Source organism: Crocuta crocuta, unplaced genomic scaffold (genome assembly GCF_008692635.1).
Source record: "Crocuta crocuta isolate KB4526 unplaced genomic scaffold, BGI_CrCroc_1.0 scaffold77, whole genome shotgun sequence".
Taxonomy (NCBI): domain Eukaryota; kingdom Metazoa; phylum Chordata; class Mammalia; order Carnivora; family Hyaenidae; genus Crocuta; species Crocuta crocuta.
In genome coordinates this window covers 4882732-4906634 of record NW_027532172.1, presented here as the reverse complement: position 1 = coordinate 4906634, position 23903 = coordinate 4882732, and the positions used below count along the sequence as shown (strand labels likewise).

The 23903-nt window shown below is 44.4% G+C and overlaps 1 protein-coding gene across 1 annotated transcript in view; it reads left to right on the top strand.

Annotated features, from left to right (window-relative positions):
* Positions 1-9155: 9155 nt before the first annotated feature.
* SCAP (SREBF chaperone) overlaps positions 9156-23903 on the top strand; it is a 35636-nt gene continuing 20888 nt past the window's right edge. Inside the window, 2 exon segments of the mRNA XM_077777035.1 lie at positions 9156-9372; positions 22051-22180. Coding sequence (XP_077633161.1) covers positions 9251-9372; positions 22051-22180 — 252 coding nt within the window. The 5' untranslated portion in view covers positions 9156-9250.

The following is a 23903-nucleotide window of genomic DNA, read 5'->3' as shown; positions in this document are numbered from 1 at the left end:
AGGATTTTGTGAAGATATTTACATTAAAAAATGAAAGGGTTCAGCGGTGCCTGAGTAGTTCAGTCAGTTAAGCGTCTGACTCTTGATCTTAGCTCAGGTCTTGATCTTAAGGTTGTGCGTTCAAGCCCCATGTTGGGCTCTATGCTGGGTGTGGAGCTTACTTAAAAAAAATGGGGGCATCTGGGTGGCTCAGTCAGTTAGGCACCTGATTTCGGCTCAGGTCACGATCTCGTGGTTCATGGGTTCGAGCTCCATGTAGGGGGCTCTGTGCTGATGGCTCAGAGCCTGGAGCCCGCTTTGGATTCTGTGTCTCCCTCTCTCTCTGCCCCTCCCCCACTTGCCCTTTGCTTCTTTCTCTCAAAAATAAACAAAAATTTAAAAAAGTTAAAATGTAGAGTTCTTATTTTGGTCAGGATGTAGTAGGCACATTCTATCCTTTCTCTCTGACTGAATACAACTAAAATCTGTGGACATATTGCATGGATCAATTGAGTACCCTGAAAGATAATGGTAGCAGGTGGTTTGGGGAAGGAAACTGTTTTTGTTTCTTGTCTCTGTAGAATACCTTCCAGTCTTGGGGCACCTGGATGGCTTAGTTGGTTAAGCATCTGACTTTAGCTCGGGTTCAGATCATGATCTCACCGTTCATGGGTTCGAGCCCTGCATCCAGCTCTTTGCTGTAAGTGCAGAGCCTGCTTGGGATCCTCTGTCCTTCTCTATCTATGCTCCTCTCCCATGCAAGTGCTCTCTCCCTCTGTCAAAAATAAATGAACATTTAGAATATCTTCCAGCCTAGACTCAAAAGGTAGTGGAAAACCTGGAACTAGGTGCATACAGAATAAAGTCCAAGAGAATCCCTGTCTTTCTAGTCTCAGGAGCAGGAGTGAGTCAGAGAGTAAAGATGGATGAAGAATATCTTTTAGTTGTTGTTGTTCATATTCTGCCCCCTCCCCCATTTTCTCCTGCCCTGGCCCCCATGAAATTCTGTAGCAGCAGAGGCAGCAGTGACATTGGCAGCCAGATGGGAGAGGAGTCCTTTTATTTATAGGTATTATGGTCCCAAGAGCATGGAGACATTCACTGATTTTGTTTTCTCTGTCCTGTCACCACTTTACCATAGGGGCAATTGCAGTAGTGGGAGATACTCAGCAGAAAAACTAAAGCCTTTCCTTTTTAGCCAGAAGACCAGGAAAGGGGCCCCTGAGAGCTGAAAAGTGTCAGGAAGATTGCAGAGAGGAAGGAACTCAACAAAATGAACCCATAGTATTGTGTACAAACTCCTGGGCTCTCCTTTGGAATAGCATGCATGCATCTGACCCCTAGACAGCATACCGAGAGCTTTGAGGACTCAGCTGTGGAATAGACTCCTGTCTGAGTCCTGTGCTGTCCAGTGCATGGTATACATGGGACAGATCAAAATAGTACTACAGGGGCTGTGAAAACTAAACTGACATTGGAACACAGCCCACAAAAGATGGATAGGAACTCATGGGTTAGACCTAATCAGTGATAGTTACTGTTAAAACAAACAAAAATCCACTGTTTTCCATTGCACCTAAACAAGATTCGGAGTAACATAGTATAATATCCAGAAATTCAAAACTGTCTCATGTATGAAGAGCTGGAAAAATTTTACTGTCTCTTAAGGAGAAAGGACAGTCAATAGATGGTAACTGTGACATGTTATAGATGTTGGAATTATCAAAGAATTTAAGGCAAAAAGCATAACTAGAATATAATTAAAACTTCAAGAAGTGAAGGTGAACACCCTTGAAACAAATGGAAAATTAGACATTTAAATTTAAAATTGGAAAATTTATACCTAAAATTAAGTTAAAACGTTATTAGAGGGACTCAGTAACAGAGTGGAGATTAAGAGTCAGTTAACGTGAAGATAGAACAGTGAAAATTATCTGGTCTGACCCAATAGGAATTAAACTGAAGAAAAGTGAACAGAGCTTCAGGGAATTATGGGACAGTAACAAAAGGTTTAGCTTTCATGTTACTGAAGTCCCAAAAGGAGAGGAGATGGAGTAGTCTGAAGAAATTATGGAAAGGAAGAAATAAATGTATCCCTATTTGCAGATGACATGATAATCCACTTAGAAAATCCCAAGGAATCTACAAAAAGTAGTCTAGATAAAACAGTTTTGAATGGGAGGAATCAGAGTACTCATTTCAAGACTTTTTTTATAGGTACAGAAATCAAGAGTAGTATTGGTGGAGGGATAGACACACAGATCACTGAAACAGAATAGGAAACCCAGAAATACACCCACGCAAGTACAGCCAACTGCTTTTTGAATGTTTGTGACCCTTCCCAAATTCACATGTTAAAATCCTAACTCCACTGTGATGATATTAGGAAGTGGAGGACTTTGGGAGCTGATTAGGTTATGGGGGTGGAGCCCTCAAGAATGGGATCGGTGCCGGGGCTCCTGGGTGGCTCAGTCCATCAAGCATCTCAGGCTCAGGTCATGATCTTGCAGTTCATGGGTTTGAGCCCTGCATTGAGCCCTGTGTCGGGCTCTGTGCTGACAGCTTAGAATTCTGTGTCTCTCTCTCTGCCCTTCCTCTGCTCCTGCTCCATCTCTCTCTCAAAAATAAGTAAACATTTAAAAAAAAATTTATAAAAAATGGATCAGTGTCCTTATAAAAGAGACCCTAGAGAGCTCTTACTCTCTTTCTGTTTTGTGAGGACACAGAAGATGGCCATTTGTGAACCAGGAAGTGGGTCTTCCCCAGAAATGTAATCTGCTAGTGGCTTGGTCTTGGATTTCCCAGCCTCCAGAACTGTGAGGAATAAATATGTTGTTTAAGCCACCCAGTGCATGATATTTATGTTGTAGTAGTCTGTTTAGACTAAAATGTGCCAGAACAGTTCAGTGGAAGAAGGGTAGTCTTTTCAACATTGGGTGCTGGAACAATTGGATATCCATGGGGTGGTCAGAGAACAACCTAGGCCTAAGCTTCACAGCATATAAAAAAAGTAACTCAAATGGATCATAGATTTAAATGTAAAACTATAAAAAATGTTAGGAGAAAACATCAGAGAAAATTTTCAGAAGCATAGCGGGGTGAAGAATTCTTACACATGGCAAATAAAGCATGATCCATAAAAGAGAAAAAAAAGGTAAATTAGACTTCATCTAAATTAGAAACTTTGGCTATGTCAAAAGTTTTTGAAAAGAATAAAAAAAGAGACAAGCTACAGAATGGGAGAAAATGTTTCCAAACAGCATATCAGACAAAGACTCATATTGAAAAAATATAAGATCACACCCAGTAGATCAAAGAAGAAAGCACAAAAGAAGTGAGACAGTACTTTGAGATTAATGGAAACAAAAATCACAAATATGAAAACTTACAGGATGCAGGTAAAGTAGTGTTTAGAGGGAAATTTATAGCCGTCAATGCCTGTATTAAGAAAGGAGGAAGAGGGGCACCTGAGTGGCTCAGTCTGATAAGCATCTGACTTTGGCTCAGGTCATGATCTCACAGTTCATGAGTTCGAGCCCTGCATTAGGCCCTGCGCTGACTGCTCAGAGCCTGGAGCCTGCTTCAGATTCTGTGTATCCCTCTCTGTCTCTGTCCCTCCCCTGTTTGTGCTTTCTGTCTCCCCCTCAAAAGCAAATAAATAAGTATTAAAAGAAAGGAGGAAGATATCAAGCCAGTGACCTCAACTATTAACTACTTTAAGAAACTAGAACAAGAAGAGTGAAATAAACCCAAGGCAAACAGAAGGAAAAAAATTAGACTAGAATGGAAACAAGTGAATAGAAAATAGGAAAATAATAGAGTAAGTAAAACCAAAAGTTGATTCTTTTAAAAGATCAACAAAATTGGCAAGCCTTTAGCTAAAATGACCAAGAAAATAAGATTCAAATTACTAGAATTATTAGTGAAAGTGGGGACATTACCACCCACCTTCCAGAAGACGATTGTAAGGATACACTATGAACAGTAAATATGATGCCAGTAAATTAGTTAACCTGGATAGAATGGACAGATCCTGAAACAAACTAGGAAAACTTACTAAAGAAATAGAAAAACTAAATAGCAGGAACAAGGAAAGAGTTAATAATTTTAAAATGTTCCACTAAAAAAGAAACAAAAAACTTCCCACTAATAAAAGCCCATTATTTGATGGCTTTACTAGTGAATTATGTCAAATGTTTAAAAATTTATCATGAACTCTTCAAAAAACTAAGAAGGGAACACTTCCACATTATCCTGTGAGGCCAGCATTACCCTAATACCAAACACTAGACAAAGATGTCATAAAAAGAAAATGCAGGGCAGTATCCCTCATGAATACAGACTGTAGCCCTCAACAAAATATTAGCAAATCTCGTCTACCAACATTTAAAAGTAATATGCCTTATTAGGTATAACACACACAAGATGAATAACAAATACAAGATTATCTCAAACACACAAAAAACAATACTCTTTAATGAGTTTTTAAAAAAAATGTTTCAAACTGGAAATAGAGGCCTATTAAAGGCATTTATGAAAAACTTCCATGTAATGTCATATTTAATGGTGAAGGACTGAATGTTTTCTTCCTGAGCTCAGGAATAAGATGAGGATTCATTCTCATCACTGCAATTCAGCATTGTACTAGAAAGTCTAGCCAAGACCGTTTTAGAAGAAAAACACCTAAAAAGCATCCAGATTAGAAAAGAAACAAACTAACTGTATTTGCAAATGACACGATCTCACACATATAACATCCTAAGCGCACACACACAGACACATGGCACACATGCATGTGTTCAGTGTCACTGGTCATCAGGAAAGTGTAATTTAGGACCCAATTAACTATCAGTACACCCCTTGTGGCACAGCTAAAAAAGTAGTGGAAATACTGAATGATGGTTGATGAGAAGAAACAGTCTCGTATGCTGCTGAGGGCAGTGTAAAGTGGTATAGGCACTCTGCAAAATATTTTGGCAGTTTCTTAGAAAACATAAACATACCATATTATATCTAGCTGTTTGACTTCTAGGCGTTTATTCCAGAGAACTGGGACGGTTCGTAAACCTTTGTGGTAAGAACAAGCGTGACGGGTCCAGTGTAGCCGAAGCTTGGGGGAGATGGTATTTTCAACAAACAATCCTGGAAAGCTGTGGGACAGAGCCTGTGGTCTATATAGGTTTTTACGTCTTTTGTTTCCTATTCCTCCATCTCCCTTGGCAAGCCTTTGGCACATTTATTTTTCTTGGTTGATTCTTAATGTGTGAGTTGGTTGAAGAGAATTTTAAATGTTGAGTGGTGAATATTGGCACCAAAAGACCATCATCTTTAAAAAAAAATAGTGTCGGGGCGCCTGGGTGGCTCAGTCAGTTGAGCGTCCGGCTTCGGCTCAGGTCGTGATCTCACAGTTCGTGGGTTCGAGCCCCGTGTCGGGCTCTGTGCTGACAGCCAGCTCAGAGCCTGGAGCCTGTCTTCGACCTCTGTGTCTCCCTCTCTCTCTGACCCTCCCCTGCTCACGCTGTCTCTCTCTCTCTCTCAAAAATGAATAAAACATTAAAAAAAAAATAGTGTCTTATGTTAATATAACATGTATGTGTGGATTTATTTTTCTGAAACTTTCACATGTATTTTCATAATCTGGCACCAGTTCAGAACTGTGGGGACCTCAAGCAAGCTCACAGCAAAGTGAGATGAGCCTGCCTCCCCCCAGCCTGTCCTCATAGACTCATTCCATTTCTAGTGCCCTTTATTTTCTGAGCCAGAGTGACTGGCTTGATCTACGCTTGTTCCTCTATAGAATTCCTCAGGGCTGTTCTGACTAGTCCTAGGAGTTTTTCCTTCATGTGCACAGCTCTGTTATTTAGGTGTCTCATAACAAACTCCTTTGTTCTTGCTTATAGTGGGGTCTCCCACAGAGACAGGTGGCAGGGTTGCTTATGTTTTTATGTAATGTGGTCCACTCAGGCCTCCTGGGGCTCCATCCTTTGCGCATGTTGTATCTCTTTAAATTCAGGAAGCAGAGCCATAGATTTTGATCTGAAGAAACCTATGAGTATGGGGCAATGTAAGAAAAACAGGTTTTTGGATCAGGTTGGGTAAATTTTGCTTTGGAGTAGCTTTGCATTAAAATGTGTACAGTGGAGTAGAGATGAATAATGTCTCCTCTTGGTAGGTTCAGGTAGGTTGGCTGGGTAATGAACTAGAATTTTTTTTTTTTTGCTTTGTTTTCCAGGTGCTGTGAAAATTAAATCTTAGTATAACGAATAAAGGTCAGTGGGAGGTTACATTAAGATCATGTTAGAAAGAGTTGCATTTGCTGCAAACTGGAAGTGAATTGGATAGTTTTTTTCTCTTGTCTGTAGTTCTGCTTGTAAGAGCTGGACTGCAGGGGTGGGACCTCTCCCCCTCCTGTATCGCCTGTGTGTGCAGAGGAGGCCGAGAAAGGGATTGGGGTTACAAAATCAGAATTTCCTGAAGGGCTTGGTTTTGCGACACTTCAGGAAAGTGATGTGAGACTTGTCAGGACAGTGGTTGGAAAAGCTAGTTTATGGCCTTCAGTTTTCAGGGATCCTCTTGATAGTGTCTCTCCACAGGTGTATGTCTCAGCAGGGCTTGTTTCCCCACCCCCACCCCGGGGGCAGAATGGGGGGCCAGTGGCGCAGGAGCAGTAACATTGCTTCCCAGAGTCCTTGTTTACACTGGGTGGTGAGCACTCTTGCAGGTCGCCTGCTGTGGTGCACTGCTAGAGAGTTCTTTGACCTGTCATACTCCAGGTGAGCCTTATGAATGGTTGAGCTGCTGTGAACATGTCTGCCACTTGGGCCAGCAGCTGCTACCTGCTGGCCCCGCTTTCCATTGCCTATTGAATTGACCCACAGAGGATTCTTTGTATTTCCTTAGAGGGTTGCTGGACTGGAAAATTGCATGTGCACTTAAGGCTTGTGTTTCTAGGAAGGTGGAAAGAGTGGTAGCTGTTTGTCTTCTTGTGAATTGGCTGTGGCGTGACTCCGGTTTGCTTATGGTTTCTGATCTTGACACTGCTGAAGAGTCACTTCTTTTGGCCTCGGTTTCCATCAGTGAGCCTGATCTAGCCAAGACACAAGTCCCAGCAGGTTCCCTGTAGCACAGACCAAAGAAAACAGCAACATGGAACAGGAGAAGTAGGTTTATTCTAGGGTAACATTGGAGAGCTACGGGAGTAAGGGAGGGAATTCTAGATTCCTGGCCCTTCTGCTGGAGTTTTCTATTCTGATTTTATTGGTTTAAGGTTTTCTGTTTGGAAGCAGCAGAAGTTAATTTTGATTCATACAAGCAGAAAGAGGAAGGATATGAGATGGCTCACAGACTGGACACAAAAGCTGTGGAGCCTCATCTTCAGAAAGGGCTGGTGTCAGAGGAGCCGTGATCTTGGGAGTGGGAACCTCTTGGGGTTGAATAAGCATCACCACATCCAGTTCCTGCTGCTTTCTGCTCAAAAGTCAAAGTCCAGGGACAAAGGCCCAACCGCCTTGGTGTGGGTCAGGGAGGGGCACCTTGACTGACAGTCTGTCCGGGCCCAATCCTGTGGAGGGAGGTGGATCCCCTGTGCCACAAAGAAGACAGCTGCTGGCCAGGCAGGAACAGGACTGTGTCCCAGGAACAACTGCCTCACCAGGAGCAGCAGCTTCCATCTGGTGTTGCAGTGAAATTTGTTTTCTGTCAGGAGCCTGGGTTTTTGGTGTTCTTATGTTAAAGCCTGACTTCACTGAACATTTTTTTAAATTTTTTTTAATGTTTTTACTTATTTGTGTGTGAGAGAAAGAGAGACAGCATGAGCAGGAGAGGGTCAGAAAGAGAGGGAGAGGGGCGCCTGGGTGGCTCAGTCGGTTAAGGATCTGACTTCAGCTCAGGTCTTGATCTCACGGTCTGTGGGTTCGAGTCTCACATCGGGCTTTGTGCTGACTGCCAGCTCAGAGCCTGGAGCCTGCTTTGGATTCTGTGTCTCCCTCTCTCTCTGACCCTCCCCTACTCACGCTGTGTGTGTGTCTCTCTCTCTCTCTCTCAGAAAGAAATAAAACATTAAGAAAATTAAAAAAAAAAAAAAAGAAAAAGAAAGAGAGGGAGGTACAGAATCTGAAGCAGGCTCCAGGCTCTGAGCTAGCTGTCAACAAAGAGCCTGGTGCACGGCTCAAACCCACAAACTGTGAGATCATGACCTGAGCTGAAGTTGGACATTTAACCGACCGAGCCACCCAGGCACCGCCCCCGTTTTTGTTTTGTTTTGTTTTGTTTTTGAGAGAGCCAGTGTGTGGGGAGGGGTAGAGAGAGAGGGAGAAAGAGAGAGAATCTCAAGCTGGCTCCACACTGCCAGCGCAGAGCCTGATGTTGGGCTCAAACTCACAAACCATGAGATCATGACCTGAGCCAAAACCAAGAGTTGGATGCTTAAGTGACTGAGCTACCCAGGTGCCCCTCCACTGAACATTCTTTACCAGTGGAACACACAAGTATATATTTCTGAGGGGTCACCCCAGTGTGAAGTTTTCCCCTAAGGATTTCTGTCAATTTGGCCTGTGCCAGAGAAAGGTGGGGAGGGTGTCCAGAATGCCCCTCTGTCAGAGGGCAGCTGAAGGTGATGTCTGTTACTCAGCTAGGCTTTCTCCTGCCACCTATGAGAACAATGCCCTTTCTGGGGAGTGGTCTTTTTGTTTTTTTTTTTTAAGAGAGAGGGAGAGCGCACGTGTGTGTGCATGCAAACAGGGGAGAGGCAGAGGGAGAAAGAATCCCAAGCAGGCTCCACAGTCAGCTCAGGGGCTTGATTCCACAACCCTGGGATCACGACGTGAGCCGAAATTAAGAGTGAGTCAAGACTCGACTAAGTCACCCAGGCGCCCCTGGGGAGTGGTCTTTTAGAAATGCCTACTATGGAAGAGGGTTGGGAGTTTGTTATCAGAGCCAGAGGGGTAGTTTTTTGGCTTCTTTGGTTAGACTGCCTTAGAAACTGCCCACAGTCACTACGAGCTGACCAGAGGTGTGTATGTGCGTGCACATGTGTGTTGGGATTGAGGTCTCCAGACCTTGCCTGTAGGCATCCTGAAACAGGTCTCCAGCCACATCACAGCTGCCTCCCCCAGCAGCCTGAGTGTGTAGAATCAGTACTCGCTATTAAGGTTACTTTTTCCCCTTCTTACCAGGTACCTGCAGATGGTGTCCATTGTCAGTGCTGTCCAGCGTGCACCAGGTTGATCCATGGTCACTTTCCGGGATGGCAGCAAGGTGACTGCAGCTGAGGATGACCCTGACTGAAAGGCTGCGTGAGAAGATATCTCAGGCCTTCTACAACCATGGGCTGCTCTGTGCATCCTACCCCATCCCTATCATCCTCTTCACGGGGCTCTGCATCTTAGCCTGCTGGTATGTTTCTGAGTTGTCCTGGGTATAGTGGGCCACTATGTTGGGACGGTGGGTTTCCTAATCCTGGCTGCTTGGGAGCCCTTGGACTGTGTATACTTTCCACACAGTGAACTGGAGGCTCGTTGAAGCTGCTGGGTAGAGAGGTCTAGTCCTGGTGTGTTTAGCCACTAGACTGAAACAGTCCAGGTTGGCTCTGATGTAGGGATTCCCCAGATTTGTTCAAAATTATTTCAGAATAATGTTTAGATGCTTCTAAGAAACCGCAAGATGATTGAAAGGCATGATCTTTTGATTTTCCTTCTCAACAGTGACAGTTTCATTTTGGTACATTTTGGTACCAGGTTGAGAGCAGGAGCATTCGAGTGTTGCAAAATCAAGTCCATTTGAACAATTCCTTGTACACTTCGTGCAGCCTCACCCAGAGACTTGGTTCTCTGCTCTCCAGTCATTTTCTTGTGGTCATGAGGAGCCTCTTTCTGATCTCTTGCTGATTCTCAAGGCCAGCTGTGGTCACCAAGGACTGTTGTGGCAGCTGCCTTCCGTCCACATCTATCTTTCTATCACAGGGCCTCACAGAATTCGAAGGCTATGGCTTATGATGACATTGTAAAAGGATAGGCTTGGTGTAAGAGGATATCTGATGGCCTTTTTGGCTCCAAAACACTGACAGCCATGAAAAGAACCCAGTGTATGATCCTTGCCTCTGGAAAGAATCCTGTTTTCCATATTCATCATATATCTGACGTTTGTTAGATGTAGTCATTGCTGTGCTGGAAGGAGGGTGGCTCAGGATTGAGCTCGCTGTTCAGTTGTTAATGATCACAAGCTCTTTTCTAATTAAGACTAAGATGAGCATCTTTCATTGAGAATTTCCTGCCAAGTGCTTCAGGCATATAATTAATCTCATCAGTCCTCATAATAATCTTGGGAAGTGATCCAGTTATATTTCCATTTAAACAAAGAGGGGTGGAGGATTGGAGACTTGCATGGTCTGTACAGTTAATAATCAGGGACCCTGGGGTTTAAATCTAAGCCTAGGGATTCTAGTGCCGGCACCTATGACACTCTGTCCCTCTCACTGTTCTCGTTCTGAATGTGTATTTGTACCGATGTTTACATTTTGTTAAATTGTGTTGTACAGGATACTTATGGCTATATCCTATAGGACATAAATTGGTAGAACACAACTCTTGGATTTGTTTTTTTCCCTCTAAGTTAATTATTTCTTTCAGAATCTCCTTCAAGATCATACTTTTCAAAAATCCTCTTCTCTCCTTCAAAGCCATACTTTCCTAGACCTGGCCTATGTGGTAAGTCCATGACTCTCAAACCTGAACTAGCAACAGAATCACCCAGAGGGCATGCTAAACACAGATTGCCAAGCACTACTCCAGAGTTTCCCATTCATCAGGTCTGGGCCCAAGAATTTACATCTCTGAGTTCCCAGTGCTGGGGACCACGTGCTGAGAACCACTAGACTGTGTCTTTCTAGAAAATTTCTCTGAGGTTCTACCACCCCTCAGTGAAAAGAGTTTTCTCTATTATTCTGATTTCTGGAGCAACAGTTTGTGGGGACCCTCATGGTTATTATCACTGATGTTGCTTTCTGTGGAGGGTGGTGGAACTTAGCTTCACCTCCACTAAATTCTCAGCTCCTTGATGGCCTCTTTACACATGCCTCAGCACCTGGGAAGGCAGTAAGAAATACTTGATGGATGAGTACATTGGATTAAACTTGTCTGTTGGATGAGTAGTTTGAGTTGAGGAGGTGGTAGTTGTTATTCCTCTTCCACAAACCCAGTTCTGGCTACAGGAAACAGAAGGAGTATTTCTTCTTTGCTGTTCATCTTCTGGAGATTGGGTGTAGCCAGCTTCTGGACAGGGAATGTAGGATATGTATAGCAGCTGCTTGGGTGCAGTTGGGCCTTGTGTTTGAATGAATAATTTGATATTACACAAATGTTTCACAACAGACAGTCCTTGGATTTATGATATGGGGCCTCTGGTATGAAAACCTTAGGAGACAGCTAACATGTCAAGTTTGGAGGACTCCCTCTTGACTCAGGGTGAATTAGAATAGGATGGAAGGTTGGGGAAGAGGCAGATGTGATAAAAACAATATTTAAAAACTATTACAGCCCAGATGCTGCCAAGCCTGCCTTATATTTCACAGGTGCTCCTGGCTGAACATCAGTCCAGTGAAAGAGGTGTGTGAGGCTTGGGGTAGGACTAGGCTGGTGGTGAGGAAAGGAAGACTGGTCTTCATTGACCCCTGGCTTTGTAGGTCCTTTGATGCTTTTCCTTTCACATACACAGTTACATTTGGTGCCTGACATCCTTGGAGGGGATGGTTGTGTCCTAGGTTTTTTAAAAAGGGGATGAAACTAGTGTGGTGAGCTGATAAGTGGTAAGTGTTATGACTGGCAGGTCCCTGTAGAAAGCCCTATACTTTCTCTACGTCACCAAAGTGATGGGAACTTTTTGAAGAATACTGTTTGGTGTTGATAGCTTTTATTGAAGGAAGTTTGCTCTCTGAAAAGAAGCGTGAGAGAGAGGGTCTCAGCTGCAGTAGGCCAGGATTATGGCCTGGCAGGATTTGCATAGACAGAGAACAGAGAGACTTTTTGAGGCAGTAGCCCTATATAATGGAAGTTGAGGAGAGAGCACAAAATTGGGTTTTATAGCATCTCAATAAAGATAGCTTGGAAAAAAAATGGCCATAATATATGCTAAGCACTATGCCAGACCAGTGACGCACACATCATTCCTCTTCTACGAAGTGCACAGTCTGGGCCCAAGACATTGGATATTGTGGCCAGCAGATGTGACCTGGCGTTGGTGCAGAGGGGGACAGTGTCAGGGAGAGCCTCTGAGCCTAACCCTCAGGAAGAATAAGTGGCGTCTTCACCATTTAAGGTAATCAGGCAGCTCACTCAGCAAATGGTCAGGGAAGGGAGTACCCTGGCGAGCCCCTCTGAGAACCTGCTGTCTCCTCTGGTCCCGCCATCTGATGGCACTACAGTTTTCTCTTGTTTTTGCAGTGCGAGGTTTTTCTTTGAAGAGAAAAATCAGCCTTGTACTCTCCTGTTCTTAGTGCTGTGTACTTACTTTCCCAAACCAACATCTTTGTTGAGTTATCTGAGAGGAGTTTTTTAATAACTTTTCTTAAAATCTGATTGGTTTAGGAAACATTTTCCAAGGCTATATGAAGTCTCTTAGCCTCCAAAAATGATAAAGTTTGTATTAGAGAATCCACGGGTTGTGGGCCTTTTGGGTCAGGAGACCAGATATTGTGAACCCAGGGCACCAGCCTCCATGTCCTCTTCTGACCTGGGAAGCTTCCTTGTGCAGAGCAGGTTTCCACTTCTGTTCAGAGCCTCAGGTTGCCTACAAAAAACAGGGTGTGGGTAATAGACAGCTTTTAGTAGTTTTGCTGGATATGTAGGTTCTGTTGGTTGCTCATCTTGTATTGCTCTGGAATGGGACCCTTGTGCAGCTTGAACTCAAAGGGTCCCTTCACTTGATGTCCCTGTTCTGATCTGGCAGCCACCTGAGCTGTAGACTCCATTCTTCAGCTCTGGATCACCCTGGGAGCAGTGAATGCTTTTTCCTCTGGGAAAATCTGATGAAACTAACAATATGCAGGTACTGTGGCAAGAGGTGTCCTCAGATTTCCTAGAGGTTAGGCCATCAGGACCTGAAGATGTGGCCCAGCAGCAGCCCAGCAAGGCAGAGGACAGTTTCTCCCATCCTGCCCTGGGATGTGGTGGGTGTACTGTTGTGTGAAGAGAGAGTGCTTGAGTGCCAGGCTAGTAGATTGCCTGTGTGCCGGTCAGGGATCAACATGAGGGTCATTGGGTCACTTGTTGATTTTTTAGCCTGCTGCTCATGGCTAGAGATGGTGATTTTAACTTGGAGAGCAAGTTAAATCACAGTGAGGCCATTCTAAACCTCACGAAGAACGGTAATCCTGCAGACTATGTAGGTATTCCAGAGCAGGCTTGGCCCCTTTCCTTGTCCATTTTCTCTGGCAGAATGCAGCACCTTTGGACTGAGGCTGCACATCTCAGTTGCATGGTCTCTGCTTGTCTGCATCTGCCTACATCTCGAGTTTCCCCAGATCACCATGACCCCTTGGGAGGTGTGCACACAGGGGCCTGTGTTAAAGGTTCCTTCTTTCTACGCCGATGTGGTCACTCTAGACACACTTATATTCTCTTTGTGATCAAGAAAGAAATCTAAGTAACCGAAGCCCTATGTGAAACCGTGCTTTGGAGAGCCAGCTGGGTAGCTGAGAATGAGTCCCAGAGCACCACTCAGCTCTGCCCTGAAGACTGCACTTGAGAGCCTAAGGGGCCGGCTCCTACAGCTGTTCCAGGATGCTGACCTGTTCAGCATGTCAGAGCCAAAGCCTCCCCCAAGCAGAAGTTACTCCTGGCCTCACAAACAGGCTCTGGAAAAGCTCTGAAATGCCTGTGGGAGATCAAAAGCTCCTTTACCATCCCAAACTTCCTCGAACAGGAGACGGCAGGAGATCTCAGAAATACCACCTTCTAGTCTTTCATTACCCCACCCCTAGTCCTGTCCTGTTCTCCCCTGAGAAGGGAAGAGAGAAAACATCTCCTACCCTGATGCCTCCAGACAAGTGCCTCCTGCAGCATCTCTGAGTGTAATTTCTGTGGTTGCTGTTTCCATCTGTCCTCAGCATCTCCTGAACCCCCATCCTGGATGACTGGGAGTGAGGAGGAGACGAGACTAGAGCCAGTAGCATCCATGTAATTGTGGGATGCAGGGCACCAGGACAATGCAGGGGTGCTTGGTCAAGAAGCAGGGGAAAGGACCCTTAAAGGTCTGAAGTATACTTGCATGGCAGTGGGTTAAAGGTCCCTTCCCCCATCCGAAAGCCATCTGGCCCAGGGGATGGCCGTTGCCTCACCCTGCCCCAAGAGACAACAGGATATGCACATCTGACCCAAACCCCCTTTGTTTTTACATTCAGCCCCCTACCAGGAGTGGCAGCAAAGGGGATGTGTGGACAGGGAGGACAGGGATGTGAGAGGGCACAGGAGCTGGTGGTTAAGAACCTGTCCCAGGGAGGAGGGACCATGGCCTACAGTCCATGCCCTCAGCACATTCTGTGTCGTGATGGACTTCACTTCAAAACACAAGTTTAAAGATAAATTTATTAAGAATTTCCATACCAAAGGAGACATCCACATGGCAAACACACACATGAAAAGATGTTCAACATCGTTTATCATCAGGGAAATATAAATCAAAACCACAATGAGATACCACCTTACACTGGTTAGAGTGGCTAAAATTAATAACTCTGTAAACAACAGATGTTGGTGAGGATGTGGAGAAAGGGAAACCCTCTTGCACTGTTGATGGGGTACAGCCACTCTGGAAAACAGTGTGGAGGTTCCTCAAAAAGTTAAAAATAGAATTACCCTATGACCCAGCAATTGCACTACTAGGAATTCATCTGAAGGATATAGAAATGCTGATTTAAAGGGGCACATGCACCCCCATATTTATAGCAGCACTATCAACAATAGCCAAGTTATGTAAAGAGCCCATATGTCCATCAACTGACAAATGGATTAAGAAGATGTGGTATGGGGCGCCTGGATGGCTTAGTCGGTTAAGCGTCCAACTTTCACTTAGGTCATGACCTCACGGTCCGTGGGTTCGAGCCCCGCGTCGGGCTCTGTGCTGACTGCCAGCTCAGAGCCTGGAGCCTGTTTCAGTCTGTGACTCCCTCTCTCTCTGACCCTCCCCTGCTCACGCTGTCTCTCTCTCTCTCCTAGAAATAAATAAAACATAAAAAAAAAAAGAAGATGTGGTATGTACACATACACACATGTACACACAATGGAATACTACTTGGAGATGAAAAAGAATGAAATCTTGTCATTTGCAACAATGTGGTTGGAACTGGAGGGAATTATGCTAAGCAAAATAAGAGAAAGATACATGATTTCACTCATATATGGAATTTCAACATGATCATAGGGGAAGGGCAGGAAAAAGTAAGATAAGATAAAAACAGAGGGAGGCAAACCATAAGAGACTCTTAAATACAGAGAATAAACTGAGGGCCGATGGGCATGGGGAGTGGGGAAAATGGGTGATGGGCATTAAGGAGGGCACTTGTTGGGATGAGCACTGGGTGTTCTGTGTAAGAGATGAATCACTGGATTCTACTCCTGAAGCCAAGACTGCACTGTGTGTTAACTAACTTGAGAAATAATTAAGCAAGTAAAATAAGTAAATATTTCCATAGAGCTACTGCGAAGCATTAATCCCCATCAAATATGGAGCCCCATCAAATATGGAGCATTAATCCCCATGTTCTGGGACCTTCTGAGCATGGGGTCCTGTGCGGCCATATGGGTTATGAAACCAGCCTTGTGTGGAATATCTGGTAGATAAATAATCCTGAGTATTTTCTGAACCTCTTCCATGTGGCTGATATTAGGGATGCAGAAATTAAAATGGCATGGACCCTCCCTGCACATTTCTTATATTAATCATGCAGATGAGAAGACTCTAGGATCAGTGTTTACAGGCTGCCATGGAGAACAGAGGACACGTGCCTACCTGCCTGGGGACAGAGGAGTAGAGAGGCCATGTCGCCTTTTGAAGGATAAGTAGGAATTTGGCTGGCCTTGGTGGGAGCAAGGGGAGCATTTCATTTTGGGCTCCCCTAAGACAAGGATTTGAGTACATACGTGTAGCTTATGTGTGAGATGAAGTGAGCACTGGTAGGAAGGTGGAAAGATAAAATAGGAAGGAGCATCTTTCAACAATTTACCACCACAGGGAGCTGTATAATCTCACTGGGGAACACTGAGAAATAGTGCAGGACGCCCACCTCAGAGCTCCTCAGGTGGGTGTGGGGGAGCCAGACTGCCAGGGTCAGCAGACTCTTCCCTAAAGGGCCAGGTAGTAAGGCCACATATGGTCTCTGTCATGTAGTTTTGTTTTGTTTTAAGTAACCCTATAAACGTGTAAAAACCATTCTTAGCTCATGGGCCACACAAAAACAGGCCATGGGCTATAGTTTCCCACCCCCTGATCTATACAATGACATCAGCCACTGGTTGAGGGCTGCCTCCAGCCAGTATCAGTTCCCATCTCTTAGAGGGGCCTCCAGTGGCAACAGAACAGTCTCAGGCGAGAGATACAAGCACTAACAGTTGGAGGTTGAGCCAGCATGCCCAGAAGTAGGATCCGAGGAGAAGAGGAGGGCATCAGCAGCTTCTGGGGATGTGTTGGGTGGCCAGATGTGGTCACCAGGCCATACAGGTGTGGTAGCGGGAAGTGTGTAGGTTGAGTGGTGGGGGAGATTGGGGATTTTAGTTCCATATTTGATTAAGAGATGAGTGATTTCAGGGGTAGAAGCAGAGAGTCTTGCTGGGCTAGTGCATTCATTGCTCCAGGTAAGAGTTGATGGTTGTTGAGTCTAAGCCGAAGGCCTGGAAGTGGTGAGATGTGGTGTCTGGATATATTTTGAAGGTGGGGCCCTCAGGATTGTCTGAAGACCAGATGTGGAGTATGAGAAAAAGAGGATCAAGATCAAAGTGCTTGGCCTGAGCAGCTGGATGGGTGGAGCTGAGACAGGAAAGGCCGGGGAGGTTTTAGAGACCTGGTTCATTTCCTTTGCTCCTGTAAGATCAGGCTAAACTAAGATATAATCTGGTCTTAGAAATGAGTTTTGTGGAAGCAGCATGGGGGTGGTTGTAGAAATCTCCAGATAGTTTTTTTTCTTTAAATGTCTGTTTTCTAACCTTGGAAAGGTGAGTGTTTTCACTTCTGAAAATTGCCTGACAGTTTTCTTCCAAGTTTTCCTTTTGGCTAGAATTTGGTAGCCATGGATGTGATTATTCTCTTGCATTTTGCAATTTTGTAGAATCTTTCTTGGTGTTTTTCTTTTGCCTATGTTAAAAGGAATATGTGGTCGTTCAAGTTTTGTAACAAAACAGAAATGCAATACAATGTATTAGAGTGTGATGTTAGGAGCACAGACTCTGGTGCCTGTGCTGACATCCTGGTTTTGTCACTTTTTAGTGAAGATATAGCTTCTGCCTGTCACACTGGGTTGTGCTGAGGCTTAAATGAGCAGATAGATGGAATGCACTTGGATTGGTGCCTGGCACATAGTAGGTGCTCAGTGAGAGGAACCATGACTAGTACAGAGACAGAAACAGGCAGGTCCATTGCCAATGGTAAGAACCATGTTGGGGTGAGTAGAGCGTACTTTGGTAGCTCCCAGGAGGAGGGGCCCCAGCCCAGACTTTGGGGAAAGGCTTCCTGCGGCAAGTGGTACTGCAAGTGAGGCCGCCAGGATGGGTTATCTAGGAGAAGAATAGGCAAGTGTGTTCCAGCAGGGGCAGAGCCTCAGAAGCAAGAGAGCAGTTGTGTGGCTCCAAGGCAAGGTTGGGGAATGGCTGTGAGCCTTTTAAAGAACTTCAAGGCCTGTGGACTTTATCCTGAGAAAGTTTGATACTCTGGAGTGTGCTGCCCTTCTTTTTCTTCCTGCTACAATGGTTAGACTCCTGGAATTCACAGATATTTTTTAGTAGTTCAGTGTGAGAAGCAGGCTGTGTGTTTGGGGCAGCTGTGGTGTGGAAAGCAGATGTAGGTGTAGACTGTACTGCCTGCTTTCATCTTGCAGGGAAGCTAAAGCTCCATCAGTCTTAGCTCTTGGCCCCAAGGCTTCTCTCCACACTCGGACCCCAGGAGTCAGCCCATGTGTTGTGCAGGGCTTTCCAAAGCAGAACCTTAGCTGAGTCCAGAGACAGCCTTTGACACCTGCCTCCAAACAGTTGAACCTAGGCTTTTGGAAGCAGCGAGAGAGGAGCAAGTGTTCATGTACAAGGGAATCTCCATGTGGATTGAAGGTTGATTTCTCCTCAGAAACCATGGAGGCCAGAAGTCAATGAGATAACATCTAAAATTTTGAATGAAAAAAGCTCAGTCAAGTATCCTATATTCTACAAAGCTATTCTTCAGTAATGAAGGAAAAAGAGAGATATATCCAGATAAACAAGAGTTGAGTTACAATAAGCCTGTGTTACAATAAACACTAAAGTAAATCCTTCAGGCTGAAATGAAGGGATACTAGACAGTAATTTGAAACCATAAGTAAAAGTGACACTAGTAAATGTAACCAGACTTTTATATTTTTTGGTTTGGTTTGTAACCACTTTGTCTTTTATGATTTAAAAGGCAAGGACACTGAGCAATAATTTTAAATCTGTGGTGATGGGCATACAATGTATAAATTGTAATCTGTAGCAATAACAATATAAAAGGGAAGAGACAAATATATGGAAACAGTGTTTAGATACTATGGAAACTAAGCTACTCAGGCTGGATAATTTCAGCTGTCTTATTTTCAAGGTCACCGATCTTTCTCCTCCCTGCTCACATCTGCAGAACCCCTCTTTAACAACACTGTTCGATCTAGGTTGTTGTAAGTTATTAATAATAATTTTAATCCCTATGGTAACCAAACAGTAACTTGAAAATACAGAAGAAGAAAGAAGAAGGGAGTCAAAGTGGCATACTACAAAAATTAGCCAAGTATAAAAAAGGGCAGCAATTGGAGGAATTGAGGAACAAAAGTCATTCAAGACATACAAAAACAACTAAATGGCACAAGTAAATCCTTCCTTATTAGTAATCACATAAAATGGGAGTGGATTTAACTCTAATATTAAAAGAGACATTGGGGATGCCTGGGTGGTTTGGTTAAGTGTCTGGCTTTTTTTTTTTTTTTTTTTTTTTATTTTTTTTTTTTTTTTAATGTTTATTTATTTTTGAGAGACAGAGATGGAGTATGAGAAGGGGAGGGGCAGAGAGAGGGAGACACAGAATCCGAAGCAGGCTCTAGGCTCCCCAAGCTGTCAGCACAGAGCCTGACGTGGGGCCTGAACTCAGACTGCAAGATCATGACCTGAGCCAAAGTCAGATGCTTAACTGATTGAGTCACTAAGACACTCCGAGTGTCAGGCTCTTGATTTCAGCTCAGGTCATGATCTCACAGTTGGTGCGATGGAGCCTCGCGTCGGCTTCTGTGCTGACAGTGCTGGCTCCAGAGCCTGTTTGGGATTCTCTCTCCTTCTCTCTCTCTGCCCCTCTCCTCCTGGCATGCTTGTGCACATGCTCTCTCTCTTTCAAAAATAAACAATAAAAAAAAAGAGAGACACTGGCAGATTAAATTTACAAAGAATCTATATGCTGTCAACAAGATTGCACTTCAGATACATACTACAAAATAAATGAAGCAAAAATGGACAATTGAAATGAGAACTTGAGAAGTCCACAATTATAGTTGGATATTTCAGTACTGTGCTGTCAGTACTAGATACAAGAAGAGATAGCAAGATAAGGAAACACAGGACTTGAGCAACAGTGTCAACCAGCCAGACTTAACAGACGTGCAGAGAACACCCAGCAACAGCAGAAGAGATGTTTTTCCCAAGTGCTTGTGGAGCAATCTCCAGGATAGATGGTATGTTAGGCCACAAACAAGTCTTGATGAATTAAAGAAGACTGCAGTCAATTAGAGTATGTTTTCTAATCGCAGTGGAATGAAACTAAACATACTAGAAGGAAAACTGGAAAATTGACAAGTAAGTGGAAGTTAAACGAGATACTCTAAAACAACCAGTGAATCAAGAAATCAGAAGGGAAATTCAGAAAATACCTTGAGGTGAGAACAAAAAGAAAGACACGAAATACCAGATCTAATGGGATGTTGTGATAGTCGTACTAAGAGAGAAATGTGTAGCTGTGAAGAGGACTTAGTACTCCTATCTAGACTATATAAAGGGCTATAAATCAATGAGAAAAAGACAGCTAACCCAATTGAAAAACCATCAGAAGAGGGGCTTCACAAGAGGGTATGTCGGAATGGCCAGCAAACAGGAAAGAACTTTCCACATTTTTGCACATTGAAACCACAGGAAGCTACCATTGCCTCCTCCACATGGCTGCAGTTAATTGGCCTGATGGTATCAAGAGGTAGCAAGGATTTGGAGCAGTTGGAACTCCTGTCACACTGCTGGTAGGAACATACATTTGTACAACTACTTTGGAAAATCGGTATTCTCTACAAAGCTAAACACATACACCCTATAAAATAACACTTCCTTCTGGGAACACACCCAACAGAAATGAGTGCTGATGGCCACCAAAAGCCATCTATGGAAATGACTGTAATAGCTTTATTCTTAATAACTGAAACTGGAAACGGCTGCAGGTTCCTCGACAGTGGAATGGATCAATGCACTGTAGTGTACAGTCCAGCGTAACAGTACATATGTGCGGGAAAGAGTGATCGCCTGCACGCACTGGTATGTATGGATGAATCTAGCAGATAACATTTAAGTGAAAGCATCCAGTCACAAAAGAGTACACCCGTGGGATAGGTGGTTTCATTTATAAGCCATTACAAAGGCAAAACTAGTTTACGGTGATAGAAGTTCTGATAGTAGTTTGGGGTGCTCTTCCCTGGGCAAGGGCACAGGCTGCTTTCTGAGGTCCTGGAAATGTTCTACAGCTTGATCTAGGTAGTAGTTACCCAGGTGTGTGCCTATGTAAAAATTTCACTGCACTAGATAGTTAAGGTTTGTACCTGTCTTATATCAAAGTTAATTCTTAATTAAAAATAAAAGTTTTGTTAAAAAGTGAGACATGACACAAAATGAAAGTGTACATGGGTTTGTCAGCTTTTTGTTGTAAAGCCAGGGCAACTATACTGTCAGTGTGTTATATACAGTTTTCGTGGTCTCTTTAAATTAGAGCAGTTGCCCAGCAATATGCATCAGGGTCCTTCTAGATTTTTATAGATTTCTCCCCCCCCATCCCCAGTTTCTTATTGTTGTCTTATATTTAATTTGACCAGTTTTTTTTTTTAGCATCTCTATTATGTCTCTAAAAATATTCACCCAGTCTGTTTTATGAATTGGACTTCCTTGTTAGCTTTCTGTGACTAAAAATGAGCTTAAAAAGTTTTTTTTAATGTTTGTTTTTGAGAGAGAGAGAGAGCGAGTGAACAGGGGAGGGGCAGACAGAGAGAGGGAGATACAGAGTCTGAAGCAGGCTCCAGGCTCTACGCTGTCAGCACAGAGCCTGACGCGGGGCTCAAACCCATGAGCTGTGAGATCCTGACCTGAGCCGAAGTCGGACGCCCAACTGACTGAGCCACCCAGGCGCCCCATTCTTTTTGGAAAAGTTCTTTTTTAAAGTTCATTTTGAGAGAGAGTGGGCACGTGTGTGCAAGCAGGGAGGGGCAGAAGGAGAGGAGAGAGAGAGAGAGAGAGAAAGAATCCCAAGGAGGCTCCGTCCTGTCAGCTCTGAGTGTGACACAGGGCTCGTTCTCACAAACCATGAGATCATGACCTTAGCTGAAACCAAGAGTCAAACGCCTAACTGACTGAGCCACCCAGGGGTCCTGAGCTTGAAAAATTCTGATATTCTGATCTGGGTGTCCTCTGAGTGTCTTTCTAGCTCCGAAGATTTATGACTCCCAGTATTTTACACGCACGTGCAGTCCCAGCAGGGGGAATGCAGCGTGGCTACACTGGCTCCTGTGTCACTCATCTCGGCGCAGACTGTGCTCCTGCTGTGTCCTAACCCTTCTCTCCTTCTTGTCCGTCCCAGCTGCCCGCTGCTGAAACTGCCCCTGCCAGGGACAGGACCAGTGGAGTTCACCACTCCTGTGAAGGACTACTCACCCCCGCCTGTGGCTTCTGACCACAAACCAGGGGAGCCCAGTGAGCGGCCAGAGTGGGTAGGTGCTCTGCGTGTGGCTGGGGAGGACCCCGAGGGCTGGGTGGAAATCGGCCAAGGCAGGGGTTCTGGGAGTGAGAGTGAGGGTGCCCAGTTTCAAATTGGTGAGTACATGTACTTGAACAGCTTTACAAAGCCACCACAGATATTTCATTACATAGTTAATGAATAACCTTTTTGAAAGGAAACCCCAAATGACACAAAAGTGTGACTGTCCTAAACGGCCAGGTGGGCTCTGTGGTGGTTGTAGCTATGGCCAGGTGGGTCTGGATTCCTACCTGGACTGCTCACATACCATGTCCGGGCCTGAGTAGCGCTCTGGCAGCCAGGCCATCTCCTCCTTGTCCCAAGTGATCATGAGAGCCATAGAGCATCCTTAGAGAATGTTCTGTGATCAGTCTCATATATGCAGTGTGCTCCTCGTTTTTTCACATGTTAGATCTGATTTTCTCCTCACAATGCAGTTTGGTAAAGTGTTGAGTTTTTGTGTTTTGAATATTTTAAATCCCTTTTTAGGGATTTTATAAGTAGGAAGGGGGGGTGCCCAGGGGAAGTGCCTCGGTTATCTAGTTTTACATGGGGTCCACACTGGATCAGAACTCCAGGACTCCTGACCCCAAGTCCCTGCTTCTTCTGGACCACAGTGTTCTCAGTTGACTCCTTCTGAGCTGAGCACTAGTGTAACCAAGGTGGTAACGGTCACTCTAGCTGAGGGTCTCAGGTTGGACTCATTATTTGGAAATCTTAGAAGCTTGATAAGCCCATCTCTAAAGATTTTACTTGCCAGGTAGTGGATGAAGTGTCCTTCCTTCATATATTGTGCTTTGGTCCCATGGGTTTATGCTGGACTGAGTCTGTTGTTGAGGAAGAAAACCAAAGCTTAGGGAACAGAGCTCTTCCTCTCCCACCCTCTTTCTGACAGTGATTGTACATTCCCCTGTTTCCTTTATAGGTAGTATAGCAGTCGGGTCACTTGTTATAAACTTGCCCCTACTGTTGCTGAAATAGAGACATAGCTGGTAAGATAGGTGTGTATTAAGCTGTATATTAATCCAGCTTAATGGGACTCTGTCCATGAAGGTCAGGGGGAGCATGGTGTGGTGCTGGCAGAAACTGGTTCTGTAACTTCATGTACCAGCTTGACCAGTGGCCCATTATGGAATCGTCTTGGTTCAGACCTTTTACCTTCATTAATCTCTTGAAGCAATTGTACCACATTATGGAACTGATGGTTTGTGGCACAACAGGGTGTTTGTATTTGTGAATGTTTCATGACTAGAAGAGTTCTGTGGGCCTGATAATACATGATAGGTATTTAATGATACGGCTATGGGTGAGGGATGACTTGTTTGTGAGCACTTTAAACTTCCTTAATGCCCTTCATTGGTCTGGGATGATCATAGTAGGTAGGTGTATGAATAACTTCAGGGCTCAATAATCAGAGGATTGGCTGTTCTCTCTGGAGCCCCTACCCCTTGAAGGATTGAGAAGGACCCGGGCCTCAGTGCAAACACCTAGTGTTTTGCAGGTCAGGGGTCAGTTCTCTTACCTCCGCTGACAATCCATGATAAAAACTCAGGATAGCAATATTGGAGTGGTAAGGACTACTTTAGTTATAAGGAACAGAGAACTTAGCTCAAACCAGAGTAAGCAAAAGGAATTTTTGGAGTCCTAGAACTCAAAAACAGTATGGTTTGGGCCTCAAAAGGAGTCCACCTCTTAGC